This window comes from Triturus cristatus, chromosome 8 (assembly GCF_964204655.1).
Source record: "Triturus cristatus chromosome 8, aTriCri1.1, whole genome shotgun sequence".
Lineage (NCBI taxonomy): Eukaryota > Metazoa > Chordata > Amphibia > Caudata > Salamandridae > Triturus > Triturus cristatus.
In genome coordinates this window covers 1595544876-1595567688 of record NC_140591.1, presented here as the reverse complement: position 1 = coordinate 1595567688, position 22813 = coordinate 1595544876, and the positions used below count along the sequence as shown (strand labels likewise).

At 43.3% G+C, this 22813-nt stretch overlaps 1 protein-coding gene across 3 annotated transcripts in view; it reads left to right on the top strand.

The window, feature by feature from the left end:
- LOC146806281 (olfactory receptor 56A4-like) overlaps positions 1-21416 on the top strand; it is a 168128-nt gene extending 146712 nt beyond the window's left edge. For 2 of the 3 annotated variants that reach the window (XM_085620621.1, XM_085620620.1), the window contains exons 4-5: positions 11736-11776; positions 20287-21416. In XM_085620621.1, coding sequence (XP_085476747.1) covers positions 11736-11776; positions 20287-21270 — 1025 coding nt within the window. In that variant the 3' untranslated portion in view covers positions 21271-21416. The remainder of the gene's footprint in view (positions 1-11735; positions 11777-20286) is intronic. The other variant, XM_085620622.1, reaches the window with a different exon arrangement.
- Positions 21417-22813: the final 1397 nt, after the last annotated feature.

Genomic DNA, 22813 nt, shown 5'->3' with positions numbered 1-22813 from the left:
TTTGCCTTATATTCTACATAGGCTTGTAGATCATAGGCTTTGCGCCAGCGTCTTTCAAATCGGCGAAGTGTGCTTTTCAGGACTCGAAGTTCGTTTGAAAACCAAGGGGAGCCTTTGCCCTTATTTCCCGTTTTTTTCCTTTTAATTGGGGCCAGTGTGTTTATGGCAGAGATAAGATGGTTATTGATGGAATCTGTCCATTTTTCCAAGTCCAATGTAATAGGCCTCTTGACAGGATTACTCCGAAGAGTACTCTCGAGGGTAGGACCGGAGATATTGTTCCAGCTTCTAACTACCTTCCAGGTAGGGGGAGGACTGGGGTTATGTTTAATCGGGGGGAGTAGAAGGTTAATAGAGAAGTGATCAGACCACCCGCAGGGGATGATATTTATTAAGTTCACGGAGGGGGAAGTGGTCCATGCCAGGTCAAGGGTATGACCTTTCTCATGGGTGGGGCCTGACACCAGCTGGGTGAAACCGAGGGAGGTAAGCATTGTCTCAATAAGTAGAGCCTGTCCCCCTCTGGATATCTGATCCCAGTGATAGTTGAAGTCACCTACAATCACCATTTGTTGGAAGCGTGAACGAAGGTTAGTAATACAATCAGTGAGGAGATCGACAAACGAGGGTGAGCAGCTAGGTGGGCGGTAAACCGTTACGATGACAATGTTAGAGGCGTTGTTGCAGACCTTGGTGACCAGTATGTCTGCTGCCTCCAAGTTTTCCCCAGACAGCTTCTCAATTGTCAGATGATCTTTAAAAATAAGGGCAACCCCACCGCCACGCTTCCCTGCTGACCTATTATGCCAAAAGGCATCATAGCCTGGAGGTAGGGATGCGATTAGCGTGGGTTCTGATTCCTCATCGAGCCACGTTTCGGTCAGGGCGAGAGCGTCAGGGGCATCCTCTTGTAGGAGGGTGAAAATTTCAGGGGCATGTTTATGGAGTGATCTTGTATTGAGGGAGACGAGTTTCATGGGGATAAGGTGTTTTAAGTGGGCGAGGTCCGGATTGCGCGGGGGAGACGCACAGCCAGTCCCCTTCACTTGTAAATTGAGAATACCTTCTCTCTGGAGGGCAAGCAAAGTTTCTGAAGTTAGTGGGTGTGCGCTAGCGCCTAAACTTAGAAGCTCATTGTGCGAGTACTTGTAAGCACGGGCAGAGTTTATGGTCCCTGGGCCCTTTCGGGCGCGGACGGGCGCAGACGGGCTTGCCTTAGGCGCGCCTTCGGCGCGCCAGCGGCGCGCCCGCTGCGCGTCCGCTCCAGCGTGTCTTATCAAGCTACTCGATGCCCCTAGGCCCCTCCCCTCCAATCAGCCCTGCTGAGCAGCAGCTGAGGCCCCTGAGACTCGTGGGGAAAGCGGGGAGGAGGTAGGGGACTAATTAGCACAGGAGGTTTGCAAATTCACAGTAGGTAACACAGTTTTAAAAGCAAAGTTTTAAAAGCAACAAGTTAAAAATAGCGGCTAAAACGGGTACAAGCAATCCTAACACTGCCTGGGCTAGCGCGTTCTGTAATCGCTGCGCGTCCGCTCCAGCGTGTCTTATCAAGCTACTCGATGCCCCTAGGCCCCTCCCCTCCAATCAGCCCTGCTGAGCAGCAGCTGAGGCCCCTGAGACTCGTGGGGAAAGCGGGGAGGAGGTAGGGGACTAATTAGCACAGGAGGTTTGCAAATTCACAGTAGGTAACACAGTTTTAAAAGCAAAGTTTTAAAAGCAACAAGTTAAAAATAGCGGCTAAAACGGGTACAAGCAATCCTAACACTGCCTGGGCTAGCGCGTTCTGTAATCGCTGCGCGTCCGCTCCAGCGTGTCTTATCAAGCTACTCGATGCCCCTAGGCCCCTCCCCTCCAATCAGCCCTGCTGAGCAGCAGCTGAGGCCCCTGAGACTCGTGGGGAAAGCGGGGAGGAGGTAGGGGACTAATTAGCACAGGAGGTTTGCAAATTCACAGTAGGTAACACAGTTTTAAAAGCAAAGTTTTAAAAGCAACAAGTTAAAAATAGCGGCTAAAACGGGTACAAGCAATCCTAACACTGCCTGGGCTAGCGCGTTCTGTAATCGCTGCGCGTCCGCTCCAGCGTGTCTTATCAAGCTACTCGATGCCCCTAGGCCCCTCCCCTCCAATCAGCCCTGCTGAGCAGCAGCTGAGGCCCCTGAGACTCGTGGGGAAAGCGGGGAGGAGGTAGGGGACTAATTAGCACAGGAGGTTTGCAAATTCACAGTAGGTAACACAGTTTTAAAAGCAAAGTTTTAAAAGCAACAAGTTAAAAATAGCGGCTAAAACGGGTACAAGCAATCCTAACACTGCCTGGGCTAGCGCGGTGCCACTAACCCTGTTCAACACAAGCCGAACGATCCCACATGTGGAACTGTGTCCTGAGTCCTGAATGGCAGTGACCCCAAGTGCATGGCAGCGACCACAGCACCAGACTCCCTCTGATTAGTTAGGCATATTTCCATATGCAAGGCCGGCGACACGTGGTACCACTAACCCTGTACAACACAAGGCGCGACATGTGGTGCCACTAACCCTATTCAACACAAGCCGATCCCACATGTGGAACTGTGTCCTGAGTCCTGAATGGCAGTGACCCCAAGTCCATGGCAGCGACCACAGCAGCATACTCCTGTTTGATCAGTTAGGCATATTTCCATATGCAAGGCCAGCGACACGTGGTGCCACTAACCCTGTACAACACAAGGTGCGACATGTGGTGCCACTAACCCTATTCAACACAAGCCGATCCCACATGTGGAACTGTGTCCTGAGTCTTGAATGGCAGTGAGCCCAAGTCCGTGGTAGCGACCACAGCAGCATACTCCCTTTGATCAGTTAGTTATATTTCCATATGCAAGGCCGGTGACACGTGGTGCGACTAACCCTGTTCAACACAAGCCGATCCCACATGTGGAACTGTGTCCTGAGTCCTGAATGGCAGTGACCCCAAGTCCGGGGCAGCGAACACAGCAGCATATTCCCATTTGATCAGTTAGGCATATTTCCATATGCAAGGCTGGAGACACGTGGTGCCACTAACCCTGTTCAACACAAGCCGATCCCACATGTGGAACTGTGTCCTGAGTCCTGAATGGTAGTGACCCCAAGCCCGTGGCAGCGACCACAGCAGCACCCTCCCTTTGATCAGTGAGGCATATTTCCATTTGCAAGGCCGGAGACACGTGGTGCCACTAACCCTGTTCAACGCAAGCTGATCCCACATGTGGAACTGTGTCCTGAGTCCTGAATGGCAGTGATCCCAAGTCCGTGGCAGAGACCACAGCAGCATACTCCCTTAGGCACATTTCCATATGCAAGGCCAGCGACACGTGGTGCCACTAACCCTGTTCAACACAAGCCGATCCCACATGTGGAACTGTGTCCTGAGTCCTGAATGGCAGTGACCCCAAGTCCGTGGCAGCGACCATAGCAGCATACTCCCTTTGATCGGTTAGGCATATTTCCATATGCAAGGCCGGTGACGAGTGGTGCCACTAACCCCGTTCAACACAAGCCGATCCCACATGTGGAACTGTGTCCTGAGTCCTGAATGGCAGTGACCCCAAGTCCGTGTCAGCGACCACAGCAGCATACTCCCTTTGATCAGTTAGGCATATTTCCATATGCAAGGCCGGCGCCACGTGGTGCCACCAACCCTGTTCAACCCAAGCCAATCCCACATGTGGAACTGTGTCCTGAGTCCTGATTGCAGTGACCCCAAGTCCGTGGCAGCGACCACAGCAGCATACTCCCTTTGATCAGTTAGGCATATTTCCATATGCAAGGCCGGTGACACATGGTGCCACTAAGCCTGTTCAACACAAGTCGATCCCACATGTGGAACTGTGTCCTGAGTCCTGACTAGCAGTAACCCAAACTTCGTGGCAGCGACCACAGCACCAGACTCCCTTCGATTAGTGACACGTATTTGCATATGGAAGGCTGGGGACACGTGGTGCCACTGAACATAAACTACGCAGGCAGGTGGGGCCACCAACCTATGCATGTGGCTATGGGCCCATGCTCACTGCTACCTCTGGCCTACACTGCGGTCAGCAGGGCTCACAATTCAGATACAGTTGCGATTGCAGATGACGCAGTAGGTAAGAGACATAGCTCCCACTGTGGCCCATCTGCACCAAGCAGCATCACAGGTTCATACACTTCGCCAGTGTATTCTATACATATTTCATCTTTTCATGATACGCCTACTCTGCGGTCAGTAGGGCTCACAATTAAAATTAAATCTTGATTCATTAATTACAGAGTCCACTAGGCAAGTAACTGTCACAGGCCTAAAACCTACATAATATCCTGTTAGTATCCTTGCTTCAAGAACTTTTTTTATATCAGTTATAGCTTTAGTACAATCAACAAATTCATCTTCAAGTGCAAACAAACACTCAATAACAATCTAAACTGTGGGCTTGCAATTCGAATTTTTGACACCTGGTGCCACTAACCCTGTTCAACACAAGCCGCGAAACGTGGTGTCACTAACCATGTTCAATACAAGCATATCCCACATGTGCAACTGTATCCTGAGTCCTGAATGACAGTAACCCCATCTTCGTCGCATCGATCACAGCACCAGACTCCCTTCAGTTTTATTTGTTGTTGTTTTGTTTAAATAAAATGTTTTATATGTAAATCTATACATGACTAGGATTCTAGTTTGTCCAACCGCACAGGGACAATTCTGGGCCCAAGAAGGTTGTCGGGGGTATGTTGGTAATGTGGGAAGAGGGTGCGTTACCTGCTGATGTGGGGAGAGGCAGCATGAAAGGGGTATCTCTCACAGAAAGAACTCTGGTATGTTTTCAGAAATGCCTCGGACAGATGCCAGCTGACGGACTGAATCACAAAATGGCTTTTCAATGCTTATGTTGTGTGACTTATGAACGCACCCAGGTTCGCAAAGGAACAATTGTGGCCCGTCCGGTCGACTCACAGATGCAGTACTACGAGCCGTCCACTCCCAAAGGAACAGCAGCGTAGTAGCTTGCAGAGGTACAGGCACAGCAGCGTACTAGCTCGCAAAGACAGAGAGCTGCGAGCCGATGGACTAGCTTCTAACACTATAGCTGCAAAGTGGTGATGTTGGGAAGAGGGAGCGTGAAAGGGTTATCGCGCACAGACAGAGCTCCGGTATATTAAATTGCCCCTGGGACCTTTCTTTTATATTTTCACTCATTGCAAGAAAGCGCGCTTTCTGGACCATGACCTTTCTCCCTATCAAATTTGGCGTAATTCCATTCAGCAGTTTGACCTGTAGCCTCGTCTAAAGTTTCCTATGGAAAATCCATTGAGAAAACATGTTTTCACACCCCCACATAGCTACCTGACGCAGGCATACTTGCTGTTGGTGTGCAGGTTAGTGCTCTAGTTGTCAACATGTCACGACCACTCCTTGAGGGCAGGTTTGCAGACACATCACACCCATCCGGCACATGCGTCACAGGCCATGTGACCATGCAAATATAATGGATCGATAACGTCACATCCTTTATTTCTGGTGGTGACTGGATGGCGGACGCTGCATGAGTCTGAATCATAAAGAGTCCATGAAGAGTTGTGCAGAGGGTTAGTCGCACCCTGAGTTGTATGGCCGTCAGGGGCCTACTACCATGTGGCACGGACTTGACTTACACAGGGTTAGTGCCACCCAAAGCTGATGTGGCCGTCAGGGGCCTACCACCACGTAGTGCCGACTTGAGTTGCACAGGGTTAGTCGCACCCTAAATTGTATGGCCGTCAGTGGCCTACCACCACGTGGCGCTGACTTGCGTTGCACAGGATTAGTGGCACCAAAAGCTGATGTGGTCTCTGTCATTCATGACTCAGGACTCAGTGACATCTGTGAGATCTGCCAGGCCACGGAGCTTTGACGGGCATGTGGAGTTCCCACTGGTAGACACTCCGGTGGCAGCAGGTAATTATTTGGTCATGGATGCGCAGTGGCGGCAGTATCTCTCTCTCTTTCTTACTTGCCTCTCTTCACTCTCTCTCTCTCTCACTCTCTTCCTTCCTTTCCTTCTCTTTCTCTATCTCCCTTCTCCCTTTCTCACTCCTTTTCTTTCCTTCCCTCTATTTTTCTCTCTGGCTTTTTTTTCCTTCTCTGTGTTTCGCTCCTTTGATATGTGCATTACACACATCCTTATTTTGTGCTTTATTTTCCAGGCTGTGTCGTTGACATACATGGTCCCGACAGGAGTCTTCCACCTTGTTGTTTTGTGTTCATTTTGTTAAATTTACTTTATCCTTTATATATACGTTTACGAAACAATAAAGTTTGAAAAAAAAATATTCAATAAGTGCTGTGTGACTCTTTCTTGTTCTTATTACTGTTATTTGGTGGTGTCCACCATGGTGTTAAATTTTGGGGCAGTTATCACGGGAATACTGCTGATGTCTGCAGTTTGCACAAGCTTCTGAATAGTGTGTTAGATTTATCTCAACTGTAGTTGCATTAAGGTGCTGATAATGAGATGCAGAGTAGGCGTTCTCGTGCAAAAACACACAAGGTGCACCTTTGCAATTTATTCTAAATACTAAAATCCTCTTTTGAATTGCACTGTGGTAGTGGGTGCATTTACAGTGTACACACAAAATCAATAAAGAAATCTCACTGTATTTATATTGATTGGGAATAGTGGGTCAGGTGCTGGATCTTCACGGGATACACTGCCCAGTTCATTTAGAATTCTGTACATGAAAAAACCACATCACAACTTTCACAACGAAAGGCAAAAACTGCGATGCAAAACAAATTCCGTCGATAAACCGCGTTAGCACCAGAGATTTTACACCTTCTTTCTGCTGGTGTTAAGCAGCCACACCTGAACACCCACAGGTGCCATAGAGTCAATGAGCATGATACACGGATACACATGAGGGCCATAACACTCATCGCAACAACCCCAGGACCGCCAGCGCCCCCAAACCCACATCTGAGCAAGTATGTCCGTGTGGTCATTGTGTTAGCATGATAGGCACGGGCCGTGCAACATCACAGTGTGCTGTCTTCAGCGGACGTTACCATTTCACCTCAGCATTGGCAGTGAGCCTGGAAATTTAGCTACGCATGCATCCTCCTGCATGCACAAGTAGCAAAGGGAAAGGGGTGTCTCACACATGTCCGTGTGCAAGAAGTGTGGTTAGTGTGTCTCTGTGTTCTGCTGTGGACACCACAAGGGCTGCAGCAGTCAGTGTTGTAAAATGGCATGCACCACCTCCAAACGGCAGTGTCACGGTGTGATTGGAATGCCGCAGGACATGCGCGAATACGCATTACAAAGGGGTGCCATAGGAGTGCACGGGATACAGCGGCGCGCAAATGTGTGGGGGCTCGTAGGAGGGAGGAGCAACTGTTTGGCAACGTAACACACAGTGAACCCACCCATGTGCCACGTGCTGGGCATCTCATCCATGATGACCAGGGTCACAGACATCCCACAACACCCATGACCGGCCTTTGTACACATCCTGTATGAATGCACCTGGAGAAGTTACTGTAAGGATAAAAGGTTCTTTGTCAGAGCTATCTTGCGCTAACACATCTGCTGCTCCGAGAAGGAACTTGCAAGTGGCCAGCCCCCCTGACAGATACGATAATATTTGCATCCGTCTCCCACACTACCCACTGCCTGATTTGAGAACAACAAGTGGACATCCCACACTCAAAAGTCCTTTGTCGTAGTTGGGGTGCGTGAAATGGCCTTCACATGTACTCCCACCACAACCCTGCCCTGCACCCATTGCACACAGACCTGGCTCATTCACGTCCACCTATACCTTGCACGTCTGCTGCATTTCCTGGGTGCACTGCCTTTGGCAGTGCTGCAGATCACTTACCAGCACCATATACAAGTTACCATGTTCCAAACAAAACTTCCTCCTACTGCGTATAAAATATTGCTGACACTACTTGGACAGGTGTGGCACAGCGCCCAGAGCACATGACTTCACAGCATAGGACACACAGTTTGGGCTCACGTTTCCATCCCCGAGACCAGCAGCAGCTCAATGTAGCAGCATGACACTCTAGGCAATACCTCACTTAATTTCCGTACCCCGCACTTTCAGACCGGTAGGGGTCAGTAGTTCAGCGCCTTTATCCCCGAGTCCGGCAGCAGCTCAGCTTACGCCTCCAGCGCCATCAAACCCGTACGAGTGAGTAGTTTTCAGTTTACAAATACCGAATTGAATTGATAAGCGTGAATTTACCTTCACACTCACTGTATAACATCCCCTAAACATCATACACAACTTACAATGTTCTAAACAAAAGTTCCTCCAAGTAGGTATAACTACATGCTGACACTACTTGCACAGATGTGGCACAGCAGTCCGAGCACATGACTTCACAAAATATGACACACAGTTTGGACTCACGCTTTCATCCCCGAGTCCGGCAGAAGCTCAGCTCAGCAGCATGAGACTCTAGACAATACCTCACATATTTTCTGTACCCCTGCAGTTTCAGACCAGTAGGGGTCAGTAGTTCATCCTAGTAGGTATAAACACATGCTGACACTACTTCCACAGGTGTAGTGCAACGGAGAGGACACATGACTTCACAGCATAAGACACACAGTTTGGGCTCACACTTTAATCCCCGAGTCCCGCAGCAGCTCACCTTAGCAGCATCAGACTCTAGGCAATACCTCACTTAATTTCCGTAGCCCAGCACTTTCAGACCGGTAGGGATGAGTAGTTCACTATGCCCCCTGTGTAGTATACCCTAAACACCCCACAGAGGTTACAGTGCTCCTGCCCTCCTCTTTCCTACTTTTTCGCCCTTTTTTCCCCTTACTCGCTTCAACAGAATCACAAAATGGCTGCCAACACTTCCTATTTGCAACCGCTTGCACCGCTCGCAACCAATAAGCAGCAAGCTTGTGCTCGTAACGCCTCAGCCAATCCGATGGCAGAATTCCCAAATATCGATATCTGTAAATTTCGATATTTCTCCAAAACTACAGAACGGATTTACACCAAATAAACAAAAGCATGCTTTCTAGACCAAGACCCTTCTCCCTGCCAAATTTGGAGTAATTACGTTCACCCGTTCGACCTGTAGCCTTGTCTAAAGTTTCCTATGGAAATTGCATGGAGAAAACACGTTTTGGGACCCCCCTTTTTTCTCAGCCCCCCCTTGACGAATCACCACAAAACTTTCAACATAGGAGCTGATATGAACAAAGAATTAGTTTCGAAAATTTCATGAGGATTTCTCAAACAACGCCAAAGTTATAAGCAAAATTAAAAATGCTCTTCCTATGGAAACTTGGTCCTAACTATAACTACCTACTGGTGACTGCCAGTAGGTAATATATATATATATATATATATATATATATATATATTCACGTAAAAAACCATAGGTTTCACACACGTTATAGTTAGGAATTAGCATTTAAAAAACCTTGCAAATTCACTTAAAAAACCCATAGGGTTCACACATGTTATAGTTAGCTGGACATTTCACTCGTAAAAAAACATTGAAATTCCCCCGTTATAGTTAGTTCAGATAACTATAACTCGCGCGCCCGCAATCCACTGCTCATGACGAAACATATTACATCACTCATGACATGGTCAGTGGCATCACTCATGACATCACTGATGACATCATCCTTGTGATAGAGGGGCGGTCGCGCAAGTTATAGTTATCTGAACTAACTATAACGGGGGAATTTTAATTTTTTTTTACGAGTGAAATGCCCAGCTAACTATAACATGTGTGAAACCTATGGTTTTTTAAGTGAATTTGCAAGGTTTTTTAAATGCTAATTCCTAACTATAACGTGTGTGAAACCTATGGTTTTTTAAGTGAATTTGTAAGGTTTTTTAAATGCTAAGTTATGTATGTATTATATTTTTTATATATTTATTTTACAATAAACTACCTATGTATATAGTTATAGATTGACTGTATCCTGTAATATGGAATGGCTTGTTTAAAATGTTTTTTTTAAGTATTTTCACCGAGCGCACACGGTGCGCGCACAGTGCGCGCGCCCCGCAATTTTTTGAAAAAGAAAAAAAATGTTTTTTTCATCCTTCGGGGTCCTTCAGGGACCCCCTGACAAAGGCTAGGGGGTCAGGAACTCTCTACCCTGCCCCCTTTTCACGTTCTCCACCTTTCTTTTTCACTGTCACACACAAAATACACAAAATGGCAGCCGACACTTCCTGATTTCGACCGATTCGAATGTTGACTGACATGTAACCACCAATCAGAATTATGCAATCAAGTTGACAAAGGCAAACGCCGAAACGCGTCGTCCTTTAACTGCTAGTGCACAATAAACTTTTGTGCCGTTTCCTGGTGTGCCGTCCCTTTATTCGTGAAATCTTTTACGTTGAATAAGGATTTTTGGATCATATATATATGCAGCAAAAAATAATGAATATGGTTTTGGATTTTAACCTGTTATTTATTTATTATATGCATTGCGGCTTAGAATGAAAATGTTTGGAAAACAGACTATGTAATTCTGGGTAGTGCGTCTTCACTTTCTGAATGTCACATGGTGTAAAAAAAAATGGTGAAAAAAATGTAACTAATTGAAAACCTCAAGGTATTTAATGGACTTAATTTATCAAACTGACTGTCTGTGAGCAAGGGCGGATGCCCGAAACGCGTCAGATTGGTGAAACTCGGCTTTAAATAAAGCAATAACAACGGTGCCTTAATTGGATCTGCGTGGTTTCCTTATTTCGTGGATACGGAATTTCTTGGAGACTACAAGTGTGAGATATATATATATATATATATATATATATATATATATATATATATATAGATATATTTCTCTAGGGTTTCTTCTCCTTTCACTGACTACTAGCTGAATTTAGTTACAAAGAAAATTATGTATGCTATTTAGTGAACTATGGTTTGTGTTCTTTCTAGATAGATAATAATATGTATAGCTTTAAATGGGATTTTTAAAAATAATCCTAAATCTTTTTTACACCATAGTTCCATAAGGACAAACATTTCTCCGAAGTGTTTGGGATACTAAGGGTCATATTTATGACCCCAGTTGCTTTGCGCTTGCACTGCACAACGTGGTACATGCACAGCCCAACTGAAAATGAGATTTATGAACCCATGCAAGGCAGCTTTGTGTGGCCCTGAGTGATTTCATAAATCTTGAGTAAAGCAAAGCAGCGCAAATTGCTGTGTTACCTTACTCTGCACTAGGGAGACATTTTATGGGCGTTGTGTGGGTTTTCCCAATCTGGGATTGCTTTCCCAATTTACATGAACATTTCACAGGGGGTTGTTTTTTTGCAGGAAGTTTCCTCTTCCTACACAAAAGCAATCCACCATGCAACACAGGCACCCTTGCACAATAGTTTAAGGGTGCCTGCATTGGCGCTTGGCTACCAAAAGGGCTCCAGTGCAAGGGAAAGGAAAGGAATGCACCATATTCCCTAAATATGGCTTATTCAAGCCCTTTCCCTATGGAACATTGCAGCAAGATGACTTGATGATCTGTGGCATAGTTTCATAAATATGCCCCTGAATGTGTACAGGTACTCACAATAGGTGAAATAGTCCCCAAGGTGAAGCAGCACTTGTTGAGAACAAAGAAAATATTTTAGAAATGGTTCCCAATGATTTACATTGTCCCCACGTTAACAGTATTGAGATATATTTTTGGTATGTCATAATATTACATTTGGTATGCCTGTTTATAACACTTATTTTATTTATTTTGCAGACTACAGAACAACAATTATTAACAACGTCTACTTCAGAAGAGTAAATACTAATTTAATATACATATACTGAAATCAGTCGCCATAAATTAAAATGTGAAAATAGTTAAATCCAGCTAAAACTGTCTCTTTTGCTTACTTTGGAAATGAAAATCTTTAACGGGAGAAAAAAGTCTGTTTGATGATAAAGGAGAAATGGTTATCACATCGCCGAAACTCTTGGTTATTAAAAATTTACAGAACTAAAATGTATTATTTCAAATGGATAATATTCAAACTTTGCTTTATCTGTGGTTATGATGTGTACACAAGTCACAACTGGGCCCTTCCAGTAGAAAAAATATTATTTACTCTCTTTTCGAATTCCTCAGTGTGGTTTACAACAGACTGCAGACACAAATGGGTAGAATAACAAGATGTAATGCAATGCAGTGCAGAAACAAAAGTTGCTGTCCTGCGTAAGAGAGAAGGACTATGTGATATCTATTAAGATATGGCACTGTCTTGCTCTCTCCCTGGCACTGGTGGTGTCAGGGATCGCGGGCTGTTTCTTCCCTCTCTCCCAACCTTAGCTAATGTGTCTTCCTTTTTGCCCAATCAAACTCATCCACAAGATAATTTACCCTTAAGCTGGCGAGGGTTCTGGCATCGCCAGAATTCAAATCTGGCTGCCAACTGCCTCTCTAACACCGCTGTTCAGCGGTCTAGTTTCTAATGTTATCTCCGGTCTGGTGAAGTGCGTGCCAACGTTCTAAGGCACACTTCACCGAAGAAATCTACTGAGGAGGAGCTTTGGGGCATCGCGCAAGTCAGTTAGGGTAGAGGCGGAAGATAAAACTAATACGCGTTAGTTCAGACGGGTAAAAGTATCTGGAGAAAAAGGTCAGTGTTGAAACTTATAATTCTGCGAAACGTTTGAAACATATTTTCTCTCAGAGTTGTTGCTTATTTGGTTCCATTTTAAAACTATGAACCAATATCTATTGAGACTAGAGAAACTAATAGTTACCTAAAGAAAACAAAAACGATATTCAGTCACCCTATGAAAATTAAAAGAAAAAGTTCAGTCATCTTTAGGAAACTGAAAACGCTCGCTTTCAGTTTCTTCCTAATAAAGCATAGCCTGTCAATCCAGAGGATTAAATAGCGGTGAGGTTTTTGGAAAATAAACTTAAAAAGCCACTAGCGCTGTGGAAGCGGTGACTCTTAAACTTATAACTGGTTTAAAGAAAGAATACAATTGAAAAAGAACTTAAAGATTAGGTGTAATCACGCGAGCAAGAAATAGAAGTTATACTACGAATGTAAAGCAAATCCACTATAGTTCCTACATAGTGAGTATAAGAGCAGCGGTTGGTAATTCTATAGTGCATTTAACTAGTGAATAAAAAACTTACCGATGATCCTCTGTTTAGCTGAAGTCGGGAGCCGCGCCTGTGGTTTCTGAAGAAAGAAAAAAGAGAGAAAAGAGAAATAGGAAATACTAATTGAGAAGTAAGAAGAGAAGCAACTCTCAAGCAGAAACTGGTAAGGCGAGCAAACTAATGTTTAGAGAGAGAGAGTTTTAAATCTTGTTACTCTTCTAACGGTCACTAATGTAAATGTTCTCAGCGCTGTCAGAAGTTTAAAAGGAGAAAAAGAAGAAACAAAGCAGACAGCGAGCTGGGAGAATTCTCTTCTCTGTCCAATTCCCCTTCCCCCATTGGAACTTACCTGTGAAGGATTACTCAAGCCTTGCTGGAACGTTTTAATTGGGGTGATAGGAAATTAGCGTTGTTCTGCTCCCGTGTGATTTGACCTGACAGGTGGAGAATTAGGTTGACTACATCTATGCATACATTATTGCACTATATTACAAATGAGTCTGCATCGTTTGTACCATAGCTTTAGTACTGAATAAATATCCTTCCAGCACAAAATACTATGCTCAGAGTAGCTTCTTTTTGAAGTATAAGAAACTGCTGGCCCCACAGACGTGAACTTTTCTTACAGGATGTGATGATTGTTACAGTTATTTTGCTGTTCCTGACTGCTACTTATAACACTGTCCACCTTACATAGATTGTGCTATGTATTTTGTCCATCGGCTCTTATTTCCTTGGGATGTTGGAGTATTCTGTTCAAAGAGCTGAAGGGCGTTTTATTGATGGAATACAGTTATGCCACACAATTTCAAATACGTCAGGAATGCAAAGGGTTAGGCACAGAAAGAATTGTAAATGCTAAATGCCCCCCGTTGTTAATTAGGCCTCTGTCCATATAGCGCAGAATGTTTTAATATACTATAACTCACTGTAGTGAGATAGGTTGGACATTATAGTTAAATTACCTTTTTATAGTCCTTTGCTTTTGGCTTAGGCTCTTAACACTGGGTCAGGCCTTTATGGGCTGCAACAGTAGGTTATAAGGGTATACTAAGATGTTCTGATTGCATTGTAGACCACTGTAGGTGGCTATTACAACCATTCACTTGTTATAGACTTCGATGTTTGACAGCTTTATAAGATTGGAATGGGCCTTTAATGACTGTTACAGCCTGGTACGACAGACTACGATATATATTAGGGTATTCTGTCCTTATGGGGAAGAATATTGAAATAGCATCAGAGGCCACTTTCTAGTTATTGGCCTTCACCTTTGCCTTGGACGTTTAACAATAAAGTGGAACTTTAATGGCCAGTATTGCTTGCTATGGTGGTCTGTAAAGGTATAGTAACATTAGGAGGAACCACATACTACAAACAACATGCGTTTTCTTTTCTCAATCTTTGAACCACAAAAGTTGGTTCTAAAAAAAACCTTTGTTTTTGTAATTTTGGTAAAATCTTTTAAATTTTTGCACATAAAATTATGTTTTGAGATAACTACAAATAACAAAAAATAAAACCAGAAAATCATAACATGGTTGAAAACATTGTTTTTTTGCAAATGGCTTTCTGATTAGTCACCTGCTTGTCATAAACTGAGGCACTGTAAGAGTATTTTTCCACAGTCCATAAACAACTGTCCAGTCCTTCTGTAAGAGCAGTTTATGTCCCTCACCTGGGTGCCAAAAAAAATATCAGCTCATACAGTATCTCCATCTTGGAGAATATTGAGAGCCACAGAATATGTAGATGGTCCCTCCTCTTCATTGCTCCTCTGTTTTTCTAAATTGAACCATCAGGAAAGCCATGCTCTAAGCATTCTGGAAGTCCCAAATGAATATTTCTTGCAGGTTTTAAGGACAAAATCTATCCTACATAATTTGCATGTAATGATTTTTGCAGAGAATTTCTTCTCTCCTGGGGGATAGCGAGGAACTCGCATAGTGTAGACAAAGCAGAGATCCTCTCCTCCGTTTCTTATTCCTGAGGCTCCTGATGTTCGGCTTGGTCCCCTCCTGACATAATGATTATTAGCCAATACAGTTATTCTCAACAGAATTGGGAAATCTAGAAAAAAAACTAGATGTGAACTCTCCCAGTCCATATCTGAAATGAAAGTCATGAGGTAGGAGCTGCTTGCAGTTGTATAAAGACAGTTTTAGCAACCTATCATACAAAAGTTTTATTGTGAGGGGCAGGTTGTGCAGGACTGCAACATCAAAATAGACTGAAATTTTGCAACAAACTGCTAGACATCTTACCTGTTTGTGCTTCTGAGGTAACCTCTAGGCTCAAAAGTTTATAAAATCACCCTTTCATAGTAAAAACAATGAAAATAAATGTGCAGGTCCGTTGGCACAACAGCTTTACCCAGATTAAGAAGTAAAATGCAGGAGCACCTTATGGGAGGTTAAAAAAACATAAGATTGAAATCACCTATTTAACTGGCCACGCTAGAGTCACTACGCAAAAAGTAAGCCCTTATCCTTTACAAAGGGCATCAGATGATTTTCCTGACAACCATTATTGGAGTGGTGTTTAAGAGACATTGTTTGTTGTAAATGTAATCCGAAGCCATCATGGCCTCAGACAAAAGTGGACATCAGGAAACACCAAAGCCTTTGAGAGGTTCAGCTTCTGAAAATAACAACAATACTGCTGTCCCATCCACTTCTGCAGCACCAAAACAACCAACACCTGTGAGGAAAGGGTGGGCGGAGCTCGCGGAGCTCCACTTTGAGGAATTGCACGGAGTTGACGGAAAACTCAGCGGAGTGACTACAACTCACCCCTCTACTCAAACATAGGCATCTACTAGGTATGTGTACAACTCCTGTCGTAATGTCCTGAAGGATAGATGTCGTCATTAACCTGCTTCGTGCATCAGAAGGATGAGAGCTCGAGTGAGTCCCATGGGCCACAGCAGCAGGTGTTCAATTCACTGTGCTAAGCGGTGGGTGGCAGTACAAAGAGGCAAGCATAGCATTGGCCTTATGGTGAAGTCGCAAATACAAAACGTGTTGCCCGGAAGCCCTTAAAAAGAAAAACCTGAGTACAAACGGTACAGTGTTTTCAGTAAAATAAAATGTCACCGACGAAAAAGGCAGGTGCGCGCATCAAAATTGAACTTCCAAGGGGCTAAATGTGCAGTCCTTTCTTAAAAATTGAATACTAATGGAAAATAGGACAATAATTGCTGTTTAATTAGCATGCAGTAAACGTGGCAAGATGCAGAACATTCGAGAATGCATGCCATGCCCATGCAACCGGACGATGCTTTGGTTGCAACTTGCCGTAAGCGCTTTGCTGTTCCCCAGGCTGGTATGCATAAAGCCGTCATTAGTGTATTAGGATCTCTGCCCATCAATCATTTCATTCATGTCTCTATTTCATATTTTCACCTGCTCTTTGTTAACCCTGGGCGTAGTTTGCGTAGTAGCGATACGCGTAGCTACGCAAAGTGCACTTCGCAAGCTACGCGTTGCAATGTGAACTGCGTAGTGCACAGTGCCGAATGCTTGTCCACACTGTGCAATCATTGCAAACTGCATCTTGCACAGTGCAAGCGGTTGTTTTCTGGCGCTCAAGTAGATTTGTACTCGAGCGGCAGCTTTCTCAACGCGGACTGGTAGTTTCTCATCGCGAGCGGTCGTGAGCATACGCGACCACTCGCAATGAGAAACCTGACCTCCCCACGTTGAGAATCTCACCGGGAGGTTTATTTTCCACGCTCGCGATCGGCAACTTGATGTTGCTGATCGCGAACGAGGAAAAAGTCTCGCCGGGATGTTATTTTGCTCGCTCGCGGTCGCCAACTTGACGTTAAGGACCGCGAGCAAGCAAAAAATGTCCGCTACGCGTTTTTGCACTGTGTTACGTGCAATTCACGTAGCGTGTAGTTGCGCAAACTACGCAAACTACGCGAGTGTAGCATTGTCCTACACCCAGGGTTACTCTTTTTAGTCTCGCAGTGGAAATGTTGCCGGATCTTTTATTATTTACATTGTTACGATTTTTATTACAATGCAATGGCACCACCCAGCGGTGCTTTGTGGTACAGCTTATGCCGTCATAAATTGAAATGTTTGAAATCAGCACAGTACTTGGAGGATTCGGATGGAGCTTTTTAACTCTTGTGGATGGGGGTGGGGGGGTCTAGGGTCACCAGCTGACTTGGGTGCATATTCAGGACAGTGAGTGTCAAAATTCAGGACATAAGGTCAAAATTCAGGACAAAAGGTAAGTTTTACAGACACATCAGAAGAGGTTGCGCAGTAGTATATACATAAGTAAATAGAAAACCGCTTAATTACAAGTGAAAAAAAGTTTATATTAGGTTGAGACAATTGTACAATTCATGTTTTTTCCAGTATGCGCGCAGCTTTGAGCAAATGTGCAGGTCTTTTTGTGGTAACAAAACCACCCCCCCACCTTTCCAGCCTCCCAGGGAAATGCCTGATGCCCGGTCCCGCCAGTCCGGCCTTGCTATCACCCTCCAATAGTGACCCTCCTCTTCACATAGACCCGCTCTCATGTGTACTTAATTTATTTTATAGTGCTAGTCATCCCAAGTAAGTAGGACAGAGTGTCGGAGTGTGTTACATCACTCAAATATTATATAAAGACAATGACTCGTATAAATGTTAAAGTCAATCAATAGAAAATGTACTTAAGATAATGGGGGTTACAAGGTGTAAACATTCTTTCATCCATCTTCTTTCACCATTCATTCTGTACTTCCATCTGTGTGCCCATCCATATAAATATTCAACCATTTGCAAACCTATCCATCATCCATCATTCCATCCATCCATCCATCAATCCACTCATCCATCCTTCCATCCACCTTTTCACTAATCCATCCCTCCATTCATCCTTTCCCCTTATCCATCCATACCTCATCTATCCACTCTTCCACTCATCCATCCATTCACCCATCCATCCAGCCTTCCACCCTTTCACCCATCTGGCCATCCTTTCACTTACACATTCATCCACCCAGTCAATCATCCTTCCACCCATTCACCCTTTCGGTCATCCATTCATCCATCTATCCTCCCTTTTCTCTCTCATCCCTCTTTCATTTAGCCACACATCCCTCCATCCACCCATCTACTCATCCATTCATGAATCCATCCATTGACCCTATCACTCATCCATACTTTCACTCATCCATTCATCCTTTCTCTCATCCATCCACCCTTTCTCTCATCCATCCACCCTTTCACTCCTTCACTCATCCATACATCCTTTTGCTCATCCATCCACCCTTTCACTCCTTCGCTCTTCTATCCATCCCTTCTCTCATCCATCCAACCTTTCACTCCTTCACTCATTGAGAATTCCCATAGAAGCCCATGTTCTGGTGTCAACATGAGCTTCTATTGGAATTCTCTGCGGCATATTATCAAGCCCATTATCACCGCTTTAGCGGCAGTTTTCTGCTGCTAAAGTGGTGATAATTTTAACGCCGTGCTTGATAATATGCCCCCAAATGCTTTACAGGGAGTGCTGTATGAATAATGAGAAGAAAGAATATGCAGCATTTTGGATGACATACTGCAGGCACTGTCACAAAGTAGTGGCATGTGGGGAAGGTAATAAAGCATATATTCAAGGTCCATAGAAGACCATACCACCCAGAATATAAGGTATTGTGCAAAATACTAAAGAAGTAATAAAGTATGTCAAAACAAAGTTAAAGATAAAAATAAACAGTTCCTGCAAAAGGAAATAAAAACATCCCCAAAAGTGTGAAAAGCAACAAAAAAAAAGGCACACAAACCCCCCAAAATATGCATCCAATTCTTACTACAAAAGATGTGTGCAGAAGATATGAGTTTGCATTAGAATAAATATGATCAGAAACCCCAAAATACACTAATAAATGCAAGAGGTTAAAGTGACATTATAATTAGTTATTATAATAGGATCATACTTTATATTAAGAAACCCTAGAAATTCTCAGAAGAAAAACAAAGGTGAAATTGATGTCATAGTTAGGAAGGTAATAAGATTTTAGTTTACATTTAAAAAAAAAACTAGAAATTCACTGGAAAAAACCTAAAGTGAAAGTTACCTCATAGTTGGGTATTATAATATCATAATATTATAAAAACTAAATTTTTAAAGCCAAATGCAATTGAAATTCACCAGCTATAAATTACTGAGCTAACTATAGCTTGTGTCCCTGCAGTTGCCTGCTTGTGTCCTCATAGATAGGTTCTTTAAACACAAATGCACATAATTAGCTGTTCCGGGGAAAAAAACTCGACACCTCCTTTGGACTCTGGTGCTTCAATTATTCCAATCGTGGGTAACACTAGAAAAGAAAAATATCAAGTTGCAAATTCTACAGCTCACTGAAAAAAAACACAAACTTCTATACTGCAAAACACTTTAAAGGAGGATAATTTTAGTGGACATCTGCAGCAATTTGAACCTTTCACGTGGCCGAAAGGGCAACATTGGCAACAAGTGAAGCTCCAAGCCTCAAAACAGCAGTTCACTGTGCCCATTTCCGAACTCCACACCTATTCCTGCTGCCACTGGAACTATCATCTACCAGCCTTGATCCCAGCACTATAACCCTGACTCCACCCCCTATATATCTTACCTGCATGTGGAGGTATAGCAGCAGCAGCTGCCATGACAAACCATATACTGCCCTTGTGACATTTTGTGCCAGGTAAACTGGTACATAGGCTGACCAGACTGGGCCTTGCGAGGTTGTACTTATGTTAGGTTCATTGAAGCAAACTAAAGTTTCCAGAATATGCCTAACTGTGTAGGGCTAGTGAAACCCTCCATCCACCACAGAAAGCAACAAGGATTTTTTTTTAGATGAGGCAAGCTTTTATTACTACTTTCATGTGATCCAGATGGTTTTGGTTCTCTTTCATAGTCAAGTGCCTCTTTCATCAATTAAGAGTTCGCAAAAGGCTAAGGATAGTGAGGTGGAAAAGCACAAATATTAAGATCAAATCTTGCAGGTAATCAAGGTATTTCCAAGCACTATTATTGATCTGCCAAATATAGTTATCAGTGTTATTATATCTTCTATGCTTTATGCATTCTCGCTATTTGCCTTCTTCCATAAATGTGTCAATTTTAAAATGAGTATGTGCTTTGATGGTGATGTTATTTTCTGAAGATTTTCTTACAGCAAATGTTCTCTTTTTTTCAGGGTGAAAATTTAAGAACCTGCTTAATCATGGACACACAAAACATCACCTTTATAGCCTTCTATGAATTTGAGCTGATCTGCTTCCCAGGGATCCAGGGCTGGCAACATTGGCTTTCTATCCCACTGGCAATACTTTTCATTTTAACTCTTTTAGCAAACATTACTCTCATAGCAACAATCTACTTATCACCAAGTCTCCACCACCCATTGTACTTCTTCCTCTGCTTCCTTGCTAAAATGGATTTGCTTCTTGCTTGTTTACTTTCTCCTAAAACTCTGGGAATTCTCTGGTTTAGGCAGTTGACAATCAGTTCAACCACCTGCTATAGTCAAACATTTTTCACATATTTCTGTCAGTCAATGGACACCTCAATTCTAATGTTTCTAGCTTATGACCGCTACATTGCAATTTGCAACCCTTTACGATACTCCTCCATCATCACCAATAAATGGACTGTGCAAGCAATATTATTTTCCCTTATAATTAATACCATGATCTACTTACCATTCCCTTTCTTATCTGCAAGGCTGCAATTCTGTGCTGGAAACACTGTGTTACACTGCTTCTGTGAGAACGTAGCTTTGGCAGAGATTGCTTGCGGGGACACCAATGTTAATTATATGTTTGGATTGGCTGTGGTCAGTACTGTGTTGGCCATTCTCACACTGGTATTGACCTTCTCATATACTATGATTATCCGTGCTGTGCTAAAGCTGGGTTCAACTGAGTCAGCACTCAAGGCCTTCAGCACTTGCAGCTCACACATCATTGTGACAGGCATTGTATACTGTGTTGTTATTTTCTCAGCCGTAGCAAGCAGAGTTAAGTTCATCCCACGCTACATCCATATTTTGTTTGTCCTGCTACGATATGTTACCTTCCCAGCTTTAAACCCTCTAGTGTATGGTATTAGGACCAGAGAACTCCGCCTAGCAATGAAAAGACTGGTAAGAAACTCCACACAATTATCTAGAGGTTATTAAATATTGAATTATCATTCTTCCTAAAAGGTAAAATAACAAAAAGTATACTGATATCTACCTCACTGAACCGTGTAAAAGAACATCCATTCCTTAAGCAAAACATTCTACAGTAGATTTGTAAAGTAACTATGATTGACATGTTTATTAAAAACTCTACCACAATAACAGTTTGAAAGAAAGACTATGTACCTTCACTTAATCTGTGCATTATAAACCTTTCAGTTACTTAATATAGTCAATCATTTTTGTTTTTCATTAATACATTTTTAGGAAAACAATGGATAACGGTCAGACCAGTAGTTTTACACTATTATATGACTACAGCATTTACAGCATAGTTCAGGATTCTCCACATTCACTACATAAGATGGAACATAAATTTGTAAATAGATAGATAGATAGATAGATAGATTACCTAGTAGTGGTTGGTAGTAGGTAGTTATAGTTAGATCCTAGTTTAGATAGGAAAAGCATTTTTTTGTTTTGCTGATGACTTTGGCGCCATTTGACACATTTTTATTAATTTTTCTAAACCAATATGCCAGTCACTTAAACTGCTTTCTGCAATGTTTTGTGGTGATTTGTCAAGTGGGGGATAAGAAAAAGGGATCCCCAAACATGTTTTCCCCATGCAATTTCAGTAGAGATTTTAGACATGAGTAGAGCCCAAACAACTGAACAGAATTATACCAAGTTTGATAGAATTCTAGGTCTTGGACTAGAAAGAGTTCTTTGGGGAATTTGGTGAAAATATGTTCAGTAGTTTGGAGTTATTAAAGTAAAAAGGTTTATATATATCTAGAGACATAGATCCACCACGGAGAATACTTGGATCCACATGTCAACAGCAATGCGGTGATTGGCTGGCAACAACCTGGGAGGAAAGTTGCGGCAACCATTTGTGTATCAGGAGGACTCAGTTTGTATGGGGGAAAATAAAACTTAAAAGTGATAGAAGGAGTTAGGGTAGAGGTACTCTAACCTCACGGGACTGATGGGGTCAGTGAGGGACCCCCTCAAGGGAAGAAATCGTGTAAATATGTTTGTTTTTGCATGCATGAGGATCCGTATACATACTGCAACACATAGTGTGGCCCCCGTGAGGTCTGCAGGGGATTTGCAGTCACTCATACACCCATTCACAGACCCACAACCCCAGCCACAGACCTACAAAATCACTAACATACCCATTCACACTCTCTCTCACACATTCACACTCCAGCTTACACACTCATATAACCAATCACACACACACTCTCACACCCAAACAGCCACTCACACACCCAATCACACATCCATTCACACACCCACTTGCATACCCACAGTCCACTTACATCCCCAATCATGGACATTATTTTTAGAAAATAGGATAAAAGAACCATATAAAATCACTGAAAAAAGCAAAGGTTACAGAGGCATTATAGTTAAGTTCAGATTTTACATAGACAAAATCATAGAAATTCAGTAAATATAGTCATAGTTATCTCAAGTAAATATAACTCATCCTCTAAGGTAACGATAACTTGTGCCCTAACCATGCACT